Source organism: Lathamus discolor, chromosome Z, assembly GCF_037157495.1.
Source record: "Lathamus discolor isolate bLatDis1 chromosome Z, bLatDis1.hap1, whole genome shotgun sequence".
Taxonomy (NCBI): domain Eukaryota; kingdom Metazoa; phylum Chordata; class Aves; order Psittaciformes; family Psittacidae; genus Lathamus; species Lathamus discolor.
Window position 1 is genome coordinate 71,423,406 of NC_088909.1, and position 15,639 is coordinate 71,439,044.

At 37.2% G+C, this 15,639-nt stretch overlaps 1 protein-coding gene across 4 annotated transcripts in view; it reads right to left on the bottom strand.

Moving 5' to 3' along the window:
- Positions 1–15,639, bottom strand: part of VPS13A (vacuolar protein sorting 13 homolog A) — a 110,664-nt gene that overhangs the window by 60,163 nt on the left and 34,862 nt on the right. For all 4 annotated transcript variants that reach the window (XM_065663629.1, XM_065663628.1, XM_065663631.1 and 1 more), the window contains exons 23-35: positions 13,651–13,789; positions 9,321–9,405; positions 7,477–7,649; positions 5,721–5,877; positions 5,260–5,339; positions 5,020–5,079; positions 4,783–4,939; positions 4,235–4,351; positions 4,042–4,145; positions 3,382–3,549; positions 2,478–2,785; positions 1,449–1,596; positions 521–671 (exon numbers count right to left, since the gene is read on the bottom strand). In XM_065663629.1, the coding sequence (XP_065519701.1) occupies positions 521–671; positions 1,449–1,596; positions 2,478–2,785; positions 3,382–3,549; positions 4,042–4,145; positions 4,235–4,351; positions 4,783–4,939; positions 5,020–5,079; positions 5,260–5,339; positions 5,721–5,877; positions 7,477–7,649; positions 9,321–9,405; positions 13,651–13,789 (1,847 nt within the window). The remainder of the gene's footprint in view (positions 1–520; positions 672–1,448; positions 1,597–2,477; positions 2,786–3,381; positions 3,550–4,041; positions 4,146–4,234; positions 4,352–4,782; positions 4,940–5,019; positions 5,080–5,259; positions 5,340–5,720; positions 5,878–7,476; positions 7,650–9,320; positions 9,406–13,650; positions 13,790–15,639) is intronic.

A 15,639-nucleotide genomic window follows, 5' to 3' on the forward strand; every position in this document is an offset into this window, starting at 1 on the left:
TTTGCTGGTTTTCACATTTAATAGAAGAATTCAATAAAAGATTCTTTTCTTAACCTTACTTGCTTTTTTTTAGTCTCTACTGAATAGTTGATGGTTCTCTACTGAATAGGAACAACTTCCAGGGATGACATCATTATGACAAGATGAACAGCTCTAAAACTGAACAGCAATAGAACCAGCATACACAAGAAAGAGGGTAACATACTATCTTTCCTAAACTGGGATGTTACCAAATCCAGCTGACAGACTTTTAGGTGCTCACTGCATTACTGCCAGTGGAACAAGACAGTCATTACATTAAAACACATCATGCTGTAAAACTCACTTCAATAGTCCAGTTGCTTCTATTCGTTATCATTATTGTTTGGTACAGTTCAAACAACAACATCAAGATAACAGAGGCATACTGTTAAAAACAACTGAATCTGGCATCCTTTCATAAACGCAATTCTCACAGAAATAATAAATTGACAGTAATACCTAAAAATGCTAGACCACATGTAATCTTGGAAAACATTACCTGCAGAGTGCTGTGAAGTACTATGAAAATCACTACATTGGCTAGTCGTATCTTTCGGCTCTGGTAAAGATGTTGATGCATCAGAGCTTCCACCTATATTTTCATTTAGTGTCCTCAATATTGTGGTGATATCTTCCTGACTGAGAATTAGCTTAAAAAAAATAATTAAAAAAAAGCTGTTATTAAACTCAGAACAAATCAGTTCATTACACTTTTGGTAACTTAAAACTAAATTTACAAATAAACAGATAAACCAAATTAATTTCATCTGAGTCTCTGTTTAGGAAACTACAGAACCAAGTAAAATTTATTTCTCAAATCCACACAATCCCTTTTTGCTTTGATCTATGAACTTCCTTTACAAAGCTACAATTTAGGAATTGAATGTTAGAAGTTGTACTCATATAGTATGACTTACAGTCGCCCAAAATCATCCACATTTAGGTCACAAGGTACTTTACAGTATTAGTTACTAGTTCTATTTCAAAATTTGGCAAACTGGTTTTACTCATCCGACTGATTAACTTTTTTTTATAAGTGAAATTTAAATGAGCACATGCACTAACTCAGAACTTGTGACAAGTCTGAATTTAGCAGGTGATCACGCTGCTAATGAACAGGCCAATAAACCCCCACTTTTCCCAATCCTTCTTTGAAAAATACTGACTGGTAAAGAAGGCTTTAACATTATATCCAGTTCTAACTAGCAACAGTAAGAGACACTACAAAGTCTGCCTGCAGTATCACAGATGAAACAGAGAGCTTAGATTAGAACAGAAAGCTATTGACTTCCCTTTTCCCCATGAAATGACAAAATCTGTTCTACATATCAAAATCAAAAAATACCCCAGGGAACTTGGATTTTTATGGATAGAAAACCAATTTTCCATGGATATTTTAACACCTGCTTTCAGAAATGAGTGCTTACATTCATAGGTTTGAGTAGACCAGATATTTCAATATCAGGAACTTCGTTATACCATGCAGCAGCTAAATTTCGCTCAACAACTACTTCCAGATTGAGTGGCTGCAGTAACTGTACTTCCGTTTGTAATAAACCTTGCTCATAGCATGACCTGTGAAAAGAAAGAAAATGCTCCCAACTTAACATACTTCATTTATACATTCTAACAGACTTCTGTCTTTCCCTCATCTCTTTGAATAATACTGTAAAACAGTCTTTATACTGCTCCTAGTATCTCTAACTAAAGCCTCACTCCACCAACTAGATACCTTTTCTTGGCAGAGGAGACACTTCAGCCACATACTTCTAGTATCTCCAGCTAAAGACTTAACCAACCAACTAGATATCTTTTCTTAGCAGGGAAGAGATACTTCAGACACACAACACACTAACTTCTTGCAAGTTAAGACCTCTTATCTCTTCTCCACTGGAGAGCAACTGCTTCTTTCTTCAGTATTCTTCAACTGTGTTTGAAAATTCCCTTCCCCTCCCTCTCCCTCTCCAAATGTCCTGCCCATTTTCAAACACTTCTTTATGGCTGTGTGACTTGGTATCTTTTCTGCTATGTACAGAATCATAAAATCATTTAGGTTGGAAAATATCTTTAAGATTATTGACTCCAACTGTTTATATCTAACACTGCCATGTATACCACTAACTCATACCCCTAAGCATTTTGAAAACTCCATCAAAATAGCCTTCACGAACTGATATAACCTGTTCCAAAGTGGTGAAGGATGCATAAGTCTATTATTCTACATAATATTCCCTAAACAAACATTTGCTTCTATTTAAAGATGTGTAGATTGCACTTCACCGAAATCATACATATTGACTGCTTTTACAAATTCTTTATTAATTTGTAGTTGTATTTCAAGATAAAAGTGTATCCATCAACTAATTATTTTGATAACAGCCTCTCAAAGCTCTCCAACTGAAGCATCCCATGGTTTTTTAAACTTGAGTTTAAAAAAAATCTTAACAATACATTACCTGTATAACTTTAGTTCACTCAATTTCACTGTCATAGAGTCAACAACAGGCGGGAGATTATACTGTGTTTTTGTTTTAGAGATAAAGAACCGATTCTTCACGGTGATTAGACCAAGATCAGCCACCAGAACATTTGTAGACATTGCTGACTGTGGAACTATCACAACAGGTGCTTTAATATTGATATCTAGTGCCAAACGGGAACTACGCTCTGCTAGTTCTTTTACACCTGTAGCTGCTTTCTCTGCTGCTTGAACAGTTGCCTCAGTAAGAGCTTCCTTGGCTGCTTGAAAGTTATTTACAAAAGCCTAGTAAAAGAAAGCAGAACTTGGGATTAAGAGCTACACTACTTCAAAAGCACTTAAGAATCATAGTTTTTGAAACAGCAAACCATCCTGAGATACTATTTTTGCTATGCACTTTTCCTGAACTCGTTAATAGGATAATCTCCCACCAAAATATGAGAAAGACTGCATACAGATAAAAACAAATTTCCATACTATATATTTGGTAAATCAGGTATTAACAGCAATGACCCTGTAATATGACTTCTATGAATTATGTTTTACTTCCTCATATGGAGAGTAAAAGATATATTTATTTAGAATTCATGGAAAAGGCATTAATCTTCTTGGTTTACTACCTGCATTTCAGTGTTAAAAACAATGAACAGAAAATTACTAACAATGATAGCAAATACTGTTGCTTAGCCACCTCTCCACAATGAGAGGCATATGGAGAAGAAAAGTAAATAGCCCAACCACCAATCCAAGTAAACTTTTTACAACAGTATATAAGAGTTCTTATACAAATCGCCACCACCCATATGGGATGTTTCATCTTTTTCTAGGTCTGACAGTGTTATCTGAATGGTGTAGAACAGTATCTGGAAAATTTAACTTACCAAAATAGATGAAACAAACTTGTTGACAAAAACTACTTGAATACACCCAACGGTCAGGTAAATGCGATTGTCAACAACATTCATATTTGTATATGCAATGCCATCTGTAGCATTCACATATGATATCATTCTAAAGTTGAAGACTTCTTTTCCTGTGATATAAAGAGCCTAAGGAAAACAAACAAAAAAAAAAAAAACAAACAACAAACAAGTGTCTGCTGTAAAAAAAACTTATAGTGGAGAAACTGAATTCCAAAACTAAATTTAGTACTTCCATTTCAGTACTTCACATTTCCAAAACATTTTTACTTCAAATATTTCAACTATAAATTAAATAAATAAACAAAAATCCTTTAAATTGATTAAAATATTCAGTTAGAATCTCAGCCTGAATAATTATGTCCATTATGGCAACAAAATAAGGAGTGTAAGGAGTAGTTTGGAGCACAGTTCCACAAAAATTAATGCCAGTCTAACAATTGCTGGGTGTAGGGGCACAATGACTCTGCCTATATAGAGAATAATGCTCCCACCAAACACATAAAATATTATTATAAAGGAAAAAAAAATAATCACAGCTAAAGGGCACAAGTCCAGAAAGGAAAGTCAATTGAACATCTATATTCCATTCAGAAATCAATTATACATGAAAATGCATACCTTTTTGTACAATGCTGTCTCATCAGAATCCACAATAATGATGTTCTTCAATTTTGCAGTTACTTCTGTTGCTGATTTTTTCATGATCACTTGGCTATCCAGACCTTAAAAAAAAAAAAAAAAAGACTGCAAAATCTAGAGATGATTACTGTTACAAAGTTTTGTGTCTTTGTGATTGAAGTTTTGTTCCTACCTTCAATGTGAATTTCAGCTATTCTATGTTTTTTCTCGCTAATAAAGATACGTAAACAAGATAAATCCGCACAGATATTGAGGTCAATAACATCTTCATACTTCGATTTTTTTGAGGCTGTGGGAAATATAAAATCATAAAGTTAGAATTCTTCAAGGAGGAGATGTAATATTTTAGGATCCCTATCCCAGGGATTGATTGTTTAAATCAAGCCTGCAGCACTGGTAAAATGCACTGCACTTATACTAGCAAGTATGACACAAGGGAAGTATATACACAGAACTGTATATGTAGGAGTCCTTATGTGCTTCAAAAAACCATGGTAATCAACATGAGTATTTTATTAACTGCAGGAAATACACTTTTTAGTAATAAAAGCTGTGAAGTGGAGAAGTATATATACCCTGAAGAAAATTTCTCATTTCAAAAGTCACTGACAGACTCATAAAAACAGAAAATATTTGTTTTCTTCCTTGCATAAATAAGTGAAGAGAGAGGAATTAAAAAGACAGAGAGAGAGAGAGAAAGAGAAAAAAAAAGAAACTTACTTAATTTCTTAAGAACATCCTTCTTCTCCTCTATTTTTTCACAGACTGGTTCTTCTGCACCTTTAGTTTCTTGTTTGGGTAGAATATTATTCAGATAGTTCATAGCATTCAGCAGAGCTTCAGAATGCAATTGAACATCTAGAGATGAAAAGTTCACCTAAAACCACAAATTATATTTGTCCAATATGCCTCTCCCCACAGTGAGACATTTATGTTAAGGAAAAAAAAAAATCATACCTTTATTTTCTGTAGAACATTCTGATAAATAGCTTTTAGTTCTGGTCCATTAATATCAGCCTATTCCACCAAAAGTGCATGTAAAACAAATAAATCAGGAGGTTACTAATTTCACAGGATCACAGAACCATTAGGACTGGTGGGTTTTGAATATTTCTGGAGAAGGAGACTCCACAACCCCTCTGGCAGCCCGAATACTCTGCCAGCCCCAATGTAAAGAACTAAAAGTTTTTTTCTCACCTTTATGTACTCCAGAGTAAGAAGATCATCATCTACATTATCCAAGGTAGTAATTATGAAAACTGGCTTGTCATTATCATCTTAAAAAATAAAAAGAAAAAAAAAAAAGAATTACTTTTCATAAGAAAAAAGAAAAAAAGACGTATTTTGTACAACTCTTTTAATCATCTATAGACTACAAACTAGACTACTAGCTACCATTACTATTACTATCACAAAATCTCTTCCGTGGAACTAAAATAGTTAGATATCTACTAAAGTCATCGGCACTAAAACATATTTACCAAAGCCTTTCTAAGAGAATGAATTCCCTAATTCCTTTTGCCTTCCCCATGCACCCCCTCCACTTAATTCAGGGAACAAATCTTCCCCAGTTGACAAAAGAAAGCCCCACAGGCTTTTTAAAGACAAATTCACAGTCTTATTTGTGAATTATTTTTTATCAGACTATAAATACTTACCCATATACTCTGGGCACAGCAGAGAAATTTCACGAAGGAAAGCATTTGCAGTCACGTCAAATCTTCTTAACTTCAGTTCAGTGCCTAACTTAATGATATCAAGCTCCAGCACAGGTGTCTCAGTATTATCAGTAAGACGGCACAGTTTAATTAAGACCTAAAAAAATCCAAACAAACAGAAAAATTAAAAAAAGGTACTGGATTATCCTTTTAGTTTTTATATAGCATTATGTATTTATGTATATTTTACTGGTTGACATCTACCAATCATTTGACTTTACAGAGCACATGCCCTGAAAAATATAAACGGTTGAACAACCAAAATGCTGGAATACAGTCTGCTGCTATTTTAACAAAAATTTCAAACATACATACATGCAGTATCAAAGCTACACCTACATGAACTTTTTTCTAAATCTCTGTAAAGCATTTAGTAATGTTCAACCCCGTCAAAACCAGATTTTCAGTCAGAATAAATAATTTACTGCTTTCACTGGAATTTCTTTGAACTCTCCTTGTAAGAATTAGATTCCCAAGCTGAGTATCAGCCCAAAGGATTTCCTATTTTTTCACCCACGTATGACAAAGATCTTGTTAAATAAATTCCTAGATGAGCTGTTTTTATCAGTCTTTCTCAAAGTGAAATAAATATATATATGCACTCTTCTGTTCCACCTAATGCTCTCCACAAAGACAGAAAATCAAAACCGAACCCAGTATACAAATTACAAAGCTGACACGTGACTCTTCATAGATACTCAACTGATTTTTATTTTTTTATAGATTTTAAGATAGTTTCCATTAGGGAACAATGTAAAACACAGAATTTATCTTTAGACTAGTAGCTGTTTGAGGCGAGGCTGGACATGGCCCTTAGCAACCTGCTCTAGTGGGAGGTGTCCCTGCCACAGCAGGGGGGTTGGGACTAGATGATCGTATGGTCTTTTCCAACCCACACCATTCTATGATTCTTAAACAAGGTCTTGTCATCACTCAAACCCCATAAAATTTCTATTTTTTTTATTTTCTACATGGTATATAGTATGCTGCAAGCTTATGATGTGTTGAAGCCATTTTGTAAGCCCTACCCTAAAAGGGAATTTGTAAAGTTAACTGGGTTTTTATGGTTTAATGGTAAAGCTAAAAGGAGAGCAGTAGCCCTAACACTGTCATAGATGTGACAGCCTAATCATAAAAGTAATGATAGTGGTAAAAGGCCATCTCTTTTACTAGGCTAACTGACAGAGTGAGGATCTTGCATTTGGGTACAATACCCTCCCCCAGCCTTCTCCCAAGTCTGGAACAGGAAGAATAACATATGAAACATCTCACAGTGAACATGTTACAGATTTAGGTGTGAAATCAACAGAGTATGGGAAAAGCTTGAGCTGAAAATTACAGTGCCTCTTACAAGATGAAGCATGCATGAAGTTTTCCTAGTGACCACATTAGTATCCTGAAGAAAATGTCAGAAGCTACATCTTAAGCCAAAAATACGTAACATGACTTCTGAGTGATAGTTAGGTAAAAAAGATTCAGCAATAAATTAGTCAGGATAAATCAAAGGAGATAAACCAAAGCATTTCAGTGGCAACAAGGATGGAGAAACAAAATTGCGACTTGGAAAAAACCTACAGAGTAGTTTCAACAAGAACTGGGGAATCAATACTTCTGTAGACATGGATTCATGACACAACAAACAGGGAAAAAATACCATTTAGGTGTGATTCCGAGAAATTGTAAAATGTCACTTTACCTCAGCCACTTCAAACCTTAGCTGGAATTTTGTCACGGTTTTTAAAGATTCTTGTTTACATAGGGTTTTTTGCCTTGTACTGCTAGCTTGCTTCAGGGAACCAGACGGAGTTTCAAAAAACGGCATGTCTTCCACAGGACTGCTTAGAGCATCATAAAATTCTTCTTCTGATTCTAAGGATTAATTAACAACAACATTACATAGAGATTTCAGACAGCCAATGTTTTGCAATATTCTGACCTAGAATTTTCATGAGTACATTTATAAAATCTTAAATGTACAAGTATGGGAAGATTACCTCGCTGGTAATTAGCAAACAGTAAAGTCTGCTTCTATCATACCTGCTCCTGGCTCCACATCCTTTCACCACACCTACATCTCCCTCTAAATCAGTTTTTATCAACTGATTCCTTCATCAACAGTCTCTCACTATTGTGTATGCAACTGACAGCACAAACTATGCCTCATCTTGCCTTCAGTTTGTACTAATATCTTAAATTGTCTTATCCTGGTCTGACTGCTGCTGACCATACAAAAGCCTTTACGTCACTATTAGTGACACTACTTTGGATCTCTCCCTGCTAAGGATCTCGCATTTCAGGGGAGACTCCTAAGTACTATCAAGGTTCTAATCCACAGAAGTCTAACCAAGAATGGCACCATCCTGTGAGGCTCTTCTCCTTCACCTAAAACCATAGGCAGGGAAATTAAAGGAGGTAACTGAGGAAGAAGTATCCTTCTTCTGACAAAACTGAACAAATGACGGTAACAAGGATTTTCTGCAGCTTAAAAGCACCCTTCCATCTGGGGGTGTGGAGACAGAGAAAGAACACGAATCGCTTAAAATTACTGCACAGTTGTATGCACAGTATAAATTTAACACCAAACCTGATTCAATCTAAACCTAGACATTACTTTCTCAAATCAATTTTAGTCACTGTTTGCCTTCATCTCACCCTAGTATTTAAGAATCAACAGACACTTTCTCTCTTGCTTTGGCCACTTAAAGGAACTCATAGCTCCAAAAAATACATGAAGATACACAGATACACATTTCTATCAATAATGTATACACACACTGAATTTAAAGTGATGAAGCAGATGTAAAAATTTACTTTGCTAGCATTTGCAAACCGCATATATTATTAACGTGAGAGAGGAAAGGTAGTATTGTTCTCTGTTTCTCCAGCTGAGTATTTTGGCCTCAAAAGGTGACTGACACTGAAATAACACTTGTATATTTTTGTATTTTTCATATGTAACTGCTAGATGGAATGTTACAATCTAAGCTGTTTGAACAGCAAGGCATTATTAAACATGACCAATTTCTCCGTGGCCAATCTTCTGTTTGATCCTGCAGAAGCTGAAATGATGGGCTTTTATAACAACACAGTAATTTTCAACTGTCATCATTTCAGTATTTTGTAACTTACATAAATCCACCTAAGTAGGAGAAAAATCCTTCACCAGAAGAAAATACTTTAAACCACTATCAGATAACTAAGTACATAGTGAAGCAAAAAATGGCATACATACTACTTCGAATAGAGATTTGTAGTAAGATATGCAAAGACAAAAATAAACAAACCTATCCTACCAATTTACTGCTTTGCCTTCAGAAAAGGACCAAGAAAAACAAACATACAGAATTTTACTTCTATGAGAAAATGGACAAATATTTTGTATTACAGAAAATTATAATGAGCTGCACCCACTGCAACACTGCTAAACCTCCAGAACTTAAAGCCACAAATGGTCACTTACTCCAAGAGAAACAAATTAATTCAATGAACAGAAAAACTTGACCTGTGTATTATATGAGACTTCAAAATAGATAGTATTACCTGACTCAGTAAATGAATAAAGATCCAAACCAGGAAACACACTTTGCGACAAATGTGTTGCTGAAAGCACAGGCGATAGCATAGACTGAAACAGAAGATACCATTATTTTTATTTTTTGCTTAAATACGTGTTATTGCATATACATATGCTGCATAGAAGACTTACAATATTAGGAAATTGGACTTATTTGAAGTGTAAATCATTATTGTTAAACAATTACGTTACCACAATCAAAAACATGGGGAGAAGCGAGGCCTAAATCAGATATTGCATATTCATCTCACTACAGAGTACGCCAGGAAACACTGCAAACAAGTTCAAACACTGAACATCACAGATAGAAAGACGGACAGAAACAGCACATCATATGAAAACCTTGGAAAGACAAACTCTAGTCCCTCACGGGACTACAGCATGGCCACATCAGTGAACATAGTAAAAGATCAAGTGCTCTTTATAAAAATCACATAACACTAGTGACAGGTGAAAAAAATCAAAATAAAAAGGAGCTAGAGATAACTTTAGAGCAAACAGATGTTTGTGCATCTAAATTCCACAGAATCATAGAACAATTTAAGTTGAAAAGACCTTGAAGATCACAGAATCCAAACATTAACCTAACACTGACAAGTCCACCAGTAAACCATGTCTCTAAGCACCACATGTACACATCTTGTAAGTACCTCCAGGGATGGGGACTCAACCACTTCTCTGGGCAGCCTGTTCCAATGCTTGACAACCCTTTTGGTGAAGAAATTTTCCCTAACAGAATCATAAAATGATTTAGTTTGGAAAGGACCTTAAGATCATCAAGTTCCAACCCCCCTGCCATGGGCAGGGACACCTCACACTAAACCATGACACCCAAGGCTCTGTCCAACCTGGCCTTGAACACCGCCAGGGGTGGAGCATTCACAACTTCTTCGAGCAGCCTGTTCCAGTGCCTCACCACCGCCACAATAAAGAACTTCTTCCTTGTATCTAATCTGAACTTTTACTGTTTAAGTTAAACCCATTACCCCTTGTCCCATCACTACAGTCCCTAATGAAGAATCACTCTCCAGCACCCTTGTTAGTCGCCTTCAGATACTGAAAGGCTGCTATGAGGTCTCCATGAAGCCTTCTCTTCTCCAGGCTGAACAGCCCTAACTTTCTCAGCCTGTCTTAATATGAAAGGCACTCTAGCCCCATTACCATCCTTGTGGCCTGAGACTCCTTTTCTCCAGACTAAACCCCAGTTCCCTCAGGCACTCATCAGAAAACTTATGCTCTAGACCCTTCACTAGCTTCACTGCCTTTCTTTGGACATGTTCCAGGACCTCAGTGTATTTCTTGTAGTGAGGGGCCCAAAACAGAACTCAGTATTTAAGGTGCAGTTTCACCAGTACTGAGTACAGGGGGACAACAAATTTCCTAGCACTGCTGGCCACACTATTTCTGATACAAGCCAGGATGCTACTGGCCTTCTTGGGCACAAGCTGGCTCATGTTCAGCTGGCTGTCAACCCACAGCCCCAGGTCCTTTTCCACAGAGAATCTTTCCAGCCATTCTTCCCCAAGCCTGTAGTGTTGCATGGGGTTGTTGTGGCCCAAGTGCATGACCCAGCACTGACCCTTGTTGTCAATCTCATTTCTTCATGTATCTGGAAAAACAGATGCTAGTGGAGTCTTTGATTGTGAGACACAGCTATGCACAATGCAGAGAAGTAACTGGAATGGATGAAATGTCACTGTTTTGCCACTGGAGTGGAGAAAAGGACAAAAAAAACTCACTCCATGTATCATATATAACAGAATTGTCTTTGTGAAGGTAACCAAAGCCAGATTTCCCATCAAGCCTCAGTAAGCAGTCTCAGTGGTTTAATTTTGTAAACAACTCTCACTTGCATTCTCACACGCATGCAGAATGTGTGTGCCTTGCACAGACTTCTAAAGCAAGGAGAGATGTGTACATTGCCTGTGTGCCCCCGTTCTTCTCAAGCTCCTTTGGCTTCGATCTGCACAAACAACAGTTGCTCTTTACCCTCCAGCCAACTCTTTACTGCTACTTTCAAAGCCCAGTTGGGGACTATTACTCAGTAATTCACTGTATCTCACAGAAACCTAAGTATTATGGTAACAAAGAAACATTCATATTTGTACATTGTTTCCAATGCTCCACTTTCATCTCAGTCACTTTCACTTTTCACATTTCACCACTTTCCCTTCTCAGTCTCCAACCTACACAATTTGACCTTACTGAATATATCCATGTCTATGAGTAATAATTACACCAAATCTCTAAGCGTCTTGTAACTGTGAAAGTGTCTCATCTGTAACACTTTCCTGTTCTAAGAAGACGAGGAGAAGAAACTGTCAGACTTGATTTTACAGTATCAAATCATGAGAAATAAAGCCTTCCACACTGAAGAGCCTTCTGGTACTAAAGTATAAGAAACTGCAGTGTGCAAAAAACTACAGATTATCTGTTCTGAAGAGTCTTCTGTTTTCACAGCCCAAGAACAAGTCCTCCACTAACTCAAAACATAAAGCATAAATTTCATATGTGGAGCTCTGAAAAAGGATTTCACATCCTTTTTGGTTCAGAAGTAATGTGATGGCAACAAAGCTCAGAATTTCAGCTACAAGGATGAAAGCACAGGAGTGTATCTGCAACCAGCAAAGCAGCAAACCCTCTCAAATTAACTGAATTTAACACCAGCAATTAGTGTCTGTCAAGCTCTGCTGCAGACAGAAGCTTGAGCAGACAGTTAACACGAATGCTGCATACAATTTGAATACATTCATACTGGCTCAACAGTCTTTCCTCACCTCATCTTGTACGTGTACAAGGTAATACTAAGCACAAAGTTATGTTACTTTAACTGTAATAGCTGAATACTATAATTAAATTTGAGTACAGGTAATGTTATGAAGTACAGGATAATCATCTTACATATGCACATTTTATTTATGTAAAACTAAAATCCTATCACTTATTCTTGAGGAAAGTTTGTAATTTTTTGTCAAAACAGAGACTAGGGCAGCATTTGGCTAGGAATACTATTATTAGTGCATGAAAAGTGAAAAAGCAGATGATAACATGACCACTAAAGAGATGGTAGGAACTACATATTGAAGTGAAACAATCTGCAGTCTACATATACTTTGAATAAGTATGCATGTCTAGTCATGTGCGTTCACAGTTATTGAATATTATGCTAACATAACCCACAGAAAACACTACCAAAACTGCAGCAATAGCCGTCAGTGACACAACAGAATAAGTAGTGTAACGATGGAAAGATAATAACCAAGTAATCTTTAAAAATAAACAAAAATAAAAGACGACCATTGTTCCTTTAGTATATACAAAAGATTAAGTAACATAATTAGACACGTTTACAAACGACAGAAAAATGGACAGCAGATTTTATATTTGACCTTGAGATTTCACGTATGTTCAAATGAAAAGACTGCTTTAAAGCTATATAAAACACAGCCAGATCACACAGGCTAGAGCCATGTTAAAAATTAGCAACTCAGAATTAATTTCTTGGTTTTGTTAAAAACAGCTCATATCACATGATAAAACACACTTTTCAGGAATAGAAAGTGCCAATCCTCTATCCCAAAAAAAGCACAGAACAGTGACCCAAACCATTTTTACTACAGAAAGGGGATGGGGATGTATGGAGAAAACACACACCACATTCTAAGCCTTAAATTGCAAGGCAAAACTGCTGCCCACTCACGTATGTTGCTATCACTGAAAAAGAAAAAGCTGGGAAGAGCAGTGAAATCAGCTAAAATGAAGCTGCCATTTCTCCCAGCACTGTGTAGCCAACATTAGCCACAGACAGGGGACATTTTGCAGATTTTGTTCTTTGTTGTTGGGTTATGGGGTTTCTTCAACTCCAGGCTAATCCATGTGTAACTTCAACATTCAAAATTACAAGGTTTCAAACTTTTCTTTGCTAAACAAAATAGCTGAACCCAAGTTCTGCAGCACTTGAATATGTGCATAAATTTACTAAAGTACTAAATTTATTTACTATTAGTACTAAATTTACATAGTACTATTAAAATAATCCTTAACAAAAGTGAATATGTTTGTTAGTCAAGAACAATATGTACTACAAAGTAATACCCACAGTAGTAGAAGTTTGGAGATAACTAACTAACAAGCAAAATTTCTATACTTTGAAGAATACCCAAGTTTTTTCAAAAAGTACTCAGGAAATGGTTGTTCTCAAATTTCTGGTGCTCCTTTAAAAACTGCAAATAGCAGCTAACAGCAAGAAAGTATCTTTCTGATAACTGTAATAGAAGTATTTTTTAAAAACCTTACCTCAGTTATTTTTGGAAGTGTACTGGTAGCAGGAGCACTTTCTGGCTTAGGAATGCTATCAATTAGCTCCAAGATGTGTGTCAGGTTCTGGTCCGATATTTGGATAGAGAGTAAAGGCAGCTGTCCAGACAATTTGAACCTGTTTTGTAAACAATGAAAGTTATCTTAAAACTATTTCATTCAAACTTCACATCAGTTTTTTTGCTGGTCAGAAAATCATTCATCTAACCATTTTGTGGTTACACCTACAGAACCTACAGAATCATAGAATAGTTAGGGTTGGAAAGGACCTTAACATCATGTAGTTCCAACCCCCTGCCATGGGCAGGGACACCTCACACTACACCATGACACCCAAGGCTCTGTCCAACCTGGCCTTGAACACTGCCAGGGATGGAGCATTCACAGCTTCCCTGGGCAACCCATTCCAGTGCCTCACCACCCTAACAGGAAAGAACTTCCTCCTTATATCCAATCTAAACTTCCCCCGTTTAAGTTTTAACCTGTTACCCCTTGTCCTATCACTACAGTCCCTGATGAAGAGTCCCTCACCAGCATCCTTATGGGCCCCCTTCAGCTACTGGAAGGCTGCTATGAGGTCTCCACGCAGCATTCTCTTCTCCAGGCTAAACCAGACCCAACTTTCTCAGCCTATCTTCACAGGGGAGGTGCTCCAGTCCCCTGATCATCCTTGTGGCCCTCCTCTGCACTTGTTCCAACAGTTCCATGTCCTTTTTATGTTGAGGACACCAGAACTGCACAATCACCTCCTTCAACCTGCTGGTCACACTCCTTTTGATGCAGCCCAGGATACAGCTGGCTTTCTGGGCTGCGAGCGCACACTGAAGCCGGCTCATGTTCATTTTCTCATCAACCAACACCCCCAAGTCCTTCTCTGCAGGGCTGCTCTGAAATCTCTTCTCTGCCCAACCTGTAGCGGTGCCTCGGATTGCTCCAACCCAGGCGTAAGACCTTGCACTTGGCATGGTTAGACTTCATAAGGTATATTTCAAAAATATACAAAGCACTAGTTCTACAAATAGTTGATCCTACCACAACAAGATATTAAAGTCCTCATTATAAGGGCTTCTGTGTTACCACTTTCACAGCAGAGGAGATATCTAAACTTAGTATCCTGTATCAAAACAAAAAATGGAGAGTACTAAACTCCATTTCTTCGAGGAGAGAAGCAAAATATAAATAAACAAAAATCTATGAAGTTTTATACAATATATTTTGTATAGAATAATTTCCTTCAATAGATATAAAATCATAGAATAGTTAGGGTTGGAAAGAACCTTAACATCATCTAGTTCCAACCCCCCTGCCATGGGCAGGGACACCTCACACTAAACCATGACACCCAAGGCTCTGTCCAACCTGGCCTTGAACACTGCCATGGACGACGCATTCACAACTTCTTTGGGCAACCCATTCCAGTGCTTCACCAACCTTACAGTAAAGAACTGCTTAAGGTTTAACCCGTTACCCCTTGTCCTATCACTACAGTCCCTGATGAAGTGTCCCTCCCTAGCCCCCTTCAGATACTGAGGTCCCCACGCAGCCTTCTCTTCTCCAGGCTGAACAGGCCCAACTTTCTCAGCCTATCTTCACACGGGAGGTGTTCCAGTCCCCTGATCATCCTCATGGCTCTCCTCTGGACTTGTTCCAACAGTTCCATGTCCTTTTTATGTTGAGGACACCAGAACTGTACACAATACTCCTATATATTATATATAGATAGATAGATAGATAGATACGTATATGTAAATTCTGTTGCACACCGAGGAGTTCCTTAACCAACAACAGGGACACCTTCCGCTAGACCAGGTTGCTTTTGATATAATGCCTTGTAGATCACAACCGCGAATTTTACTAATAACCACTTCAGTTTTGGCTATGTAAAGCATCTTCCTCACAATCAGAAATTGTCCACTCTTGTTTGTATACTTAATTACTTGCAATAAATCACACAGATGACCCTTCTCA